Genomic DNA, 9729 nt, shown 5'->3' with positions numbered 1-9729 from the left:
TATATATATATATATATATACAGTCGTACCTCTACTAACGAATTTAATTCGTTCTGGGAGTAGTTTCATAACCTGAAACCTTCGTAAGTAGAGACGCCTTTTGAATGTAAATGCGCTAATCCGTTCCAAGCCCCGCAAAATTCGGACATTTTTTTTTTAATAAATCATAAAAATGCATCAGAACATGAAACAAATACATGTTAAAATTAGATTACCGCACAATAAACATAAAACGAGAGGCACATAATGTAAAAAAACAAAGAATAAAGGAAATAATAAAAATATTCATTTACCTTTTAACTGCTATTCTCGTTACTAACTGCGCTGAATTTCCCTCGCCTGTATCCTCCTTCACGAGGTCAGTGCAAATTATGGCCTCTGTCACTTTGTCACCAGCGATCTCTTTCTCCTTTATCCACACGAGTAACAACCTCTCCATCTCATCGTTCACTGCCGACCTCCTCTTGGAAATGACAGAGAGGCCTTTGGAAGGAGCCGTAGCTTTTAGGGCTTCCTTTTGTTTTATTATCGTGCCGATCGTAGATATATTACCGCCATATTCTTTTGCGAGATCAATCAAACGCATCCCCTTTTCATACCTTTCTATTATCTCTTGCTTTGTTTGTATGGCCAGAAAAACTCTCTTCTTCTTCTTTTCTCCTTGTCCACTTTTCTTAATTGCTTTCTTGGGGTCCATTGTGAATAAAAATTACTGTAATCCACATGCGTACTGTACTGTAACACTGTCCGAGCACTTCGTAGCGGGACCATAGACTGTAAACAGTATAACTATATTTACAGAGCGGGACGGGGACACGAAGAGCATGCTGGGATACACGCATACGCAAAGGGTTGCCAGGCAGATTTTAGGCGATAGCCAATGGCAGAGCAGCTACAAGTTTGTTTACGTTCGGGAAACTCTGGGAGCAGCGAAAAGCAGCGCGTACTGTACTGTATTTTTGACTTCGTATCCTGAAACGCCTTCGTAACTAGAGGCAATATTTTCCCGTTCAGGCGCTTCGTAACCTGAAACATTCGTATGTAGAGACATTCGTAAGTAGAAGTACCACTGTATATATATATATATATATATATATATATATATATATATATATATATATATATATATATATATATATATATGCAGTACATATATATATATATGCAGTACATATGTATATATATATATATATATATATATATATATATATATATATAAATATATATTATTGCGGTTGAGGAAATTCGCAAACCACCATTCAGGTCCTGTCGGTGAGATATCTCTGTAAGTACATGTGTAGTTAGCCCCAAACCCGTTGTTTAGAGGGAATAAATGTGATTCATTTGGGCTGCGACCCTTTAAGATAGCCGTTTTTCTGTTCTATCTTTATTTTGAGCCAATCACGTCTCAACCGCCATCACACAACAACCACCAACCGCAACGTCGCTTCACAACTACAACAACGCCAACAGCCACGACCTTTACCTTCACAGCACACCATCCCGCAACCATCGCATCACCGCCATTCCAAGTATCACCGTGGCCAGGGACCGCCACTTTAAACCCTCCACCACCTTCGCCTCTCCTTCTGCGGCCATTCCCGCACCACTTGTGAACGCCGAGCGTCAGGCTATCCTGGCCTCGTACGGGGTGCGCGCCGAGCAGCGGGTGCAAAAAGCGGCCTTTCCGAGGAGAAGTCGGATCAGGAATGATACACGCCCACTTCCGATCCGTCCAATCAACAAGCGCGGGGCGATTTGGCCCCGCCTCCAGGCGCGTCGGAGTAGAATCGATATATGCAAATTCGAGGATCAGGGGAGGTTCACGCCCACTTTTCCTCCGTCCAATGGGCGAGCGTGGCTCCGCCCCCGAGCTCATCCTGATCCGGAAATTTGCATATGGGTTCTCCTGCCGTACTATAAAGCGCCGAGCGCAGGGCTTCAGTCAGTTTTTGGGCTCGGGCGAGTTGGAGAGGTGTGGCGGCGGCGGAGTGTCGCAGTCGCAGTCAAGACGGGTCTGGAGGAGAGTCAGTCTGTCGGGGTTCGGAGTCTGTCGGGGAGCTGCAGAGAGGGGAAGCCGGGAACGCAGTCGAGGTCACAGTGGAGTCACTCGTCGCGGGACCCAAGCAAGCCAGCTATCCTCTTTCCCCAGAGCATCAACAATTCCCCCCTCTCCCCCCCCCCCCCCGTGCTGAGATATTGCGGAAAGGGGGCCCCGTTCCCGCCCCATTCCAAGCAGTGCCAACGAAACCTGCGGAGGAGCGCGGAGTCGGGGCACCGCCGCCACATTTGCGGCTCATCACAAGATGGGTAGGCTCCGCCCGGTCTCGCGCCCACAGGCCCGTCTGCCCCCTTGTCGTTGAGGGTGGCCCTTTTCTTTTGCTTTTGAGTATATGTGTTGTCGGCGCCGTCTGTAAAGTAAAACTGTGAAAGTGTTGCCATGTGCTCGCGTAGTCGGTAGTAGATCTGCATTGTTGTGTTTCTTTTGTTGCAATTGCTTTTGGTGCATAATTGTTGTAATTGTATATGTGTGCTTTCCGTGTGCCGCGGAATGAATGTGCCTCATGTTGAACTGTTTTTCCCGTTTCGCTTCGTCTTTTCTTCAATTGAATCTCCATCTTACTTCACGTAAAGGGTTGGTAGTGGGCTTAATACGCCCGATAATTAATCGGAACCGTCGAGGTCGATGATATAACACCGCTCGGTTATCCCGATAGTACGGAACGGGTCGCTTCAGTGGCCCGTGTCCGGAGTCGACCTGCGGCGAGGTGCGATCGCCCGGTCTACCCTCCGTGTGGGTACTTAGGTAGGTCGAATTTGGCAAACAACCCTATCCCACGCGGGGGGCCGATTGGCACGATCGTGGTGAGGCCGAAAGGCCCACCCGTGACTAGTTCCCGGCGTTAGTCCGAGAGGGTCACGACAGAATTGCCCGTCCGGTGGGCGACGTGCTGCGATTCGAGTTACGTGACCACTCGCACGCCGGCGGGCGCGAATGCACAACAATATATATATATATATATATATATATATATATATATATATATATATATATATATACAGTATATATGTAATACATATATATATATATATACAGTATATATATATATATATATATATATATATATATATATATATATATATATATATATATATATATATATATATATATATATATATATATATATATATATATATGCAGTACATATATATATATATATATATATATATATATATATATATATATATATATATATATATATATATATATATATATATATATATATATATATATATATATATATATATATATATATATATATATATATATATATATATATATATATATATATATATATATATATATATATATATGCAGTACATATATATATATATATATATATATATATATATATATATATATATATATATATATATATATATATATATATATATATATATATATATATATATATATATATATATATATATATATATATATATATATATATCTATATATGCAGTACATATATATATATATATATATATATATATATATATATATATATATATATATGCAGTACATATATATATATATATATATGCAGTACATATATATATATATATATATATATATATATATATATATATATATATATATATATATATATATATATATATATATATATATATGCAGTACATATATATATATATATATATATATATATATATATATATATATGTATATATATATATATCGCGTTCGTGAAGCTCCTTTTATTTTTTTTAATCACCATATCCCCACACCTCCACCCCAATACACCCTTTGCCGTGTTGTTTTTCCTTCTCATTCCATTGCGCACACATCCCAAAAGCAACTAAACATGCATTGATGACCATGTAAAAATTTCTCATAATGAAGCCTTGATTAAACATTATGCACAGCTCATGGTCTTAGCAGAATATGTATAAGGCTTAAAGTAATGCACAGGCATTTATGCCTCTGCCCAATCTCGATGTATAATTAACTCTGCCACCGAAGGTGAAGGAGGTTATGTTTTCACCCATCTGTCTGTCTGTCTGTCTGTCTGTCTGTCTGTCTGTCTGCCTTTTTGTTTGTTTGTCTGTCTGTGTGCAGGATATCCCAAAAAGTTGTGGACAGATCTGGATGAAATTTGGTGGGCAGATTGGGTGTGTGATAAAGACAAACTGATTAAGTTTTGGTGAAGATCCGGATCTGACTGCGAGAATGTTTTAAGTGATTCTTCACCATTGAGAGATCGGGCCAAAATTATATACAGCACGATACCTCAAAAAGTTGTGGACGGCTTCAGACGAAACTTGGGAGTCACATTGGGTGTGTGATAAGGAACAATTGATTCGATTTTTGTGAAGATCCGCATCCAGATCCGGCTCTGATAATTTTTTAACCGATTCTTCACTATTGAGAGATGGGGCTAAACTAATATATATATCACAAAATCTCAAAAAAGTTTCGACAGATTCGGATGAAACTTGGTGGACAGGTTGGGTGTGTGACCACGACAAATTGTTTCGATTTTCATGAAGATCGGAATCCAGATCTGGATATGATAATTATTTAATTTTTTTAAGTGATTCATCACTTTTGATAAATGGAGCCAAAAACGATATATAGCATGCTATTTCAAAAATGTATTGAGCCCAATATGTTCTTTTGGATAAGGCATTACATGGCGGAGGTATGTGCTCTACCGAGTGCCCTTCAAGGTTTACTTATTTGTTTATTTATTTATTGTCATTTCATTTTTGAGATTGAAAGCGATTGTAGTTTTCATGGTAACATATGAACTTATTGTTTGTTTTTGACTTTGAATGCTATCTATAGATGAGCTACGTTTGGAGCTGACACGCCAACAGACAGCCACCACAGAGCAGCTTTGCAGGAGTCATAAGCAACAACTTTCTGCTGGACTGAGGGAACGAGAAAGAGCACTGGAGAGCAGCTTAAAACAGGCATGACTCGATAGAGACTTACAGGGTGAAGGGAATCTGTCATGTTGGTCATTTATTCTTTAAAACAATTGTAAATACAGTAATATGTATAGATAGCCGCATATTGAGAAGAGGTACATTTGACATCATTTGTTTACATTATATTGTTCATTGCTTATTCACAAATTAATTGGTGTGTCAGCAACTTCACATGAAAGATTTGATTTGGAGTGTTTTTATCCATAATTGTTACTTGACCAGTGGTCAACATGGCCTATAGGGTGTTTGTAAGACAGCCATACTCAATAAAGGTGGCACAGTTAAACAACACTTCCTTGGCAGGTCTCCGATAATGATGCTGATAAATGGTTCAAAATTTTGGAGCCTAAATTATTTAATGCCTGCATTTCTAAAATCAAAGTCTTTATTATAAAAACAAAAGTTTTTATTCATAACTTGATATCAGTAAACAAACCAATGCATATCAAGGCTTAACCTTATTTTATTCCTAACTGATCTATGCATAGTACTTAACTCTACAGTGCTGGCTGTTGGCCTTAAACTGTCCTTGATCGCAAAGTACTTGAAGTGATTAAAAAGTACTGAATTCTGGAGAAGTGGACTGAGAAATGAGTGTGAAGAAGAAAAGTAGAAAAACCAGACTTTCTGTTCATCATGTGGTATAATGAGTGGATTTGAATTGGCTATGGTGACATGATGGTGGTGATAATGCAACCATTGAAGATCGAGGTGGCACAGAGGGGCTTCCACAACAATTTGGAGCAGTAAAATAGAAGGATGACACATGTCAGAGGTATCAACCATGATTTCATTTCCCCAATGAACACATGCACACCAGGGGTTAACAGCTCTGCTACCTCAGCATGACCTCTTTATGCCATCAATGCATGTTATTACAACATTGGTGTGCACCTCACCTTGACAGAGTCTGTGAATGGTGTGAAAACAAAAACGTACCTCATTCACCACTTGTGATTGTAAATTTGGGTATGGACCTGAACAGTTGGGTGCAGTGGCTGTTCTGTCCAGTTTTTGTTTTTATTTTGATTTTTGTATGCAGTGTCAAAGCTCGTATGAGAGCTAACACACAGAACAGACAACAAGGTGAAAAGGAGACAAGAGGGGTGGGAGAGGGATGGGGTGGGGTACACAGGGTAAACAAGATGGACACTCCAGGGACTTTCAGGTACTTACACGACAGGAACTTTCAGAAAGAAAGCTGGGAATTTTAAGGAGGTGGGTTTGGGGTGAATTAGAGGGGGTAGAAAATATTGCGATCTTGGATGGGGAAGGTAAGATATGGTAGTGAACAGCTGTTTTGAAGAAAGTGTGGGAGTTTGTTCCAAAGGTGGGGAAAAAAGAGGAATGAAAGAGTGAAGGTGAGTAGTGATTCTTGATTTTGGTAGTTTTATCAGAAGGGGGGGGGGTGGGGTGCTGGAGTGTAAGAGGTTAAAAGAAACAAGGACAAATGTGTCCAAGAGCCGCGTCCTCAAGGTTTTGTCTTCACCAGAAGAAGAAGAAGAAGAAGAAGAAGAAGAACAACAACAAGAACAACAAGAACAACAAGAACAACAACAACAACAACAACAACATCCGATATTTCGTCACGTGCCTTGATGGAGCCAATAGCGAGACCCGTCATGGAGGCTCCTCGTTCATGACGAGAAAATAGTGTATTTACGAAATTACAACACATTAAGTGGAATAATCTTTAAATAGTAACGTGAACTTTTCGAAACTTTAAAGCAAATGTCCGAATATATTTAAAAGTTCACGATAGATGCTCTCAAAAGGCACCATCAATGCGAGGATGTGTACAGGTGTTTAGTATTTAAGGAGATCTGGATCCTGTATATAAAAGAGCCGAGACATAAGGTTTTTGTTTGAAGAAGAAGAAGAAGAAGAAGAAGAAGAACAACGCGGAGCTCTCTTTGAGCCAGTGTTCGCTGCGTGAGACGCAGCTAAAAAAAAATTTTTTTTTTTTTGAAAGATAAGGTAAATGAAAGGTTGAAGAAAAAATCATGAAGGTGTATGGTGAATGTGGGTTGGCAAAAGTAGTCGATGGAAGATCGGCAGAAGAAGGAGGAAGAAGAGTCGGTACAGGAAGTAACGTGATCACGTGGAGTATAATGCGAGGTCAAAGGTATTTTTTGTTGTATTTTTTATATTTAAAAACACGAAACAGAGGGTATAGTTGAGAGGGATATAAGGACGGTGGAGGGTAATGTGGAGAAAATAAAAACTGATGGGAATAATGAAAAAATACAATAAACATGATCACGCACACAAACGGGAAGAAGGGTAGGCCTCAAGGAAACCCGATATGAAAAGTCGACGAAAACTCATCAATTAGCACAAGTTTTAAAACAAGACCGAACGAGAAATGCACAATAAACGCAGAGATAACAAAATGACAGTAAAAAGGTGACAAAAACGACCAGTTGTTTTATTTTTGTGATGCTTAAATTGCTCGACACTGAATTCTCTTTTTGACTCTGACCATCGCTAATTCCAACTGCATTCTGAAGCATGAATCTCTGAAAACCTGACTATCGCTCTCTCAGAGCATCCCTTATCACTTGTGACTCCAACCATACTTCAACTCACTTGTACTTCCGCTGATTTGCCTTTTTGAAGCTCCACAGATGCAGCTTTTTGAATTTCCAAAACAAACAGTGAGACTCCAAAATAGCTCATATCTTTGCAAGCAAATAAGTGAAAATTGTGCATTCATCAGGCTCTTGTTACAAGGTGTACCTTTTCTCCCACCTTTGAGCCACATTCATTCCAGTTAAATTGTCTGTGTGAATTCTGGATATTGACTACCATAGTAATAAACTATCTATCAATGGTAACCATGGCAATTGCCCATGTATGAGATGTGCTGCCTTTGTTGTCATCACTCTTTATCTGTACAGTTTCACAACAAACTTGCCTGCCTTATCCAACATAATCTTATCCAAACTATGCTTGAACTCTAAATTATGCATAACATTCTCAACTGTAAACACTTGCACAGTGAAATGCTAAATTGCTAACGAAGAAATCGATGTTGAATCAAAAGAAACATTTCTACAAAATTAAAAGCTAACCCTATTTTAATAACAATGTTTACTTCCAAAGATAGAGGTTTATAAAACATAGAGGGATGGCTCATGGGATGTTTACACTGGGACAGTTGGTGGAGAAGAGATGCATGGAGATGCAAGGGAGAATGGTATTCGGGTTTGTGGACCAATGAGAAGTCTTCCGACTGTCCGGAGAGAGATGGATGAGAGTGGCATAAGCAGAAACTAGGTTGGTGGAAGTTATGTATGTGGTAATGAAGAGAAGAGTTTTGGTTCTTCATGGGTCGTCACAAGAGTTCAGCTTGAACATCGGATAAAGACAGAGATGTTTACTCCATCCACGACTGGTTATTCTGGGGTTATTGCTGGTGAGCGTGAGGGTCAGCAATGGAGACATTATAAGAAAGATAATACATACAGATGATTATAGTTGGTGTGATGAAGAGCAGGCAGGAAATGCAGGAGGCATTGGAGGAGTGGAAGGATGTGCTCAAGAGACATGCATTGAGGTTGAGCCTGTACAGCAGAGAAAGGAACTGAACATCAGTTTAGAAGGGAAGCGGATCTGGCAGGGAAGCAGATTTGAGTATCAAGGTTGAATGGTGACCGAGGATGGTAGCTTGGAGGCAGAAGTGTGGTGGAGGATACAGGTGGGTGCATGTGCATGGAGGAAAGTGTGGGTACTTATAGAAAACATAAAATATCAAGAGAATGTTCTGGGGTCTTGTCGAATGCCAGCCTAACTTTATGATCTGGAGATGGTGACACTGACAGAGAAGCGACGACAGTCTACAGGTCTTCAAAATAAACTGGATCAGGAGGATAGCTGGAGTCAAGAGGGTGGATAGAAGGATGGATGAACAGAGAGAGGAGATTGATGTGAGGATGAGCTTGCCAGGAATTGCTAAAGAGCCTGCTGAGGTGGGCTGGGCACCTGGTGCAGATTGAGGAAGAGAGAATGGCAAAGAAAGAAGATGGGTTGAGAGAGCGATCAGGTAGACCTCAGCTGAGATTGGAAGATTGTGTGAGGAGGGGAATGTAAGTAAGATAGGGTGGTGGAAGCGTAGAGGGAGTAGGCTGGTGATAGAGGGCAGTAAAGGAGTATTGAACAAAAGGTGGGGTAGCAGCAGCTTTTTACAATTATGCCTCAACCATTATAAAAGGGAAATGAGGAGGAAAAAGAAGATAAATTTCCTTCCAAAAGCTTCCGCTTTACGTAGTGTATTTTATTTAAACTTCTGATAATCAAATGGCAGAAAGAATACACAACGCAATAACTTGACATCTTTCATTTCATGCTTATAAGAATAAAAAATAATTTATATAGCCACATTTATCAAGAACCTTCTTACTTGTGTAACTTAAAATCTGGGCAAAATTAATGTTGAACATACATTTCAAATTGCAAACACACCTTCATTATTTAGATTTTTGAATGTATGACGCTGACGTGAATAATCTGTGAATAATCTGTGAACGTTGCATTGAGATCAGTCCACATGTCATCAGTTTAACAAATAGAGTAGAGTGCTTGCTCGTGTCATGGTTATCACACGAGTCTGCCATTTCATATGTCATATTTTTGATTATTGTTGTGGTCATAAAGCAGAATGTGAAGTCGAAGTAATACGGCTGTAGTAAGGTTCAATAGAGGAATGCCTTTCAG

The 9729-nt window shown here is 39.5% G+C and overlaps 1 protein-coding gene across 3 annotated transcripts in view; it reads left to right on the top strand.

Moving 5' to 3' along the window:
* Positions 1–9729, top strand: part of LOC147034991 (protein FAM184A-like) — a 142720-nt gene that overhangs the window by 106836 nt on the left and 26155 nt on the right. For all 3 annotated transcript variants that reach the window (XM_085892149.1, XM_085892130.1, XM_085892138.1), the window contains one exon: positions 4868–4995. In XM_085892149.1, the coding sequence (XP_085748275.1) occupies positions 4868–4995 (128 nt within the window). The remainder of the gene's footprint in view (positions 1–4867; positions 4996–9729) is intronic.

Source organism: Eptatretus burgeri, chromosome 1 (genome assembly GCF_056783735.1).
Source record: "Eptatretus burgeri isolate ZD-2024b chromosome 1, Ebu_testis_v1, whole genome shotgun sequence".
Lineage (NCBI taxonomy): Eukaryota > Metazoa > Chordata > Myxini > Myxiniformes > Myxinidae > Eptatretus > Eptatretus burgeri.
This window is presented reverse-complemented; position numbering and strand designations above follow the sequence as displayed.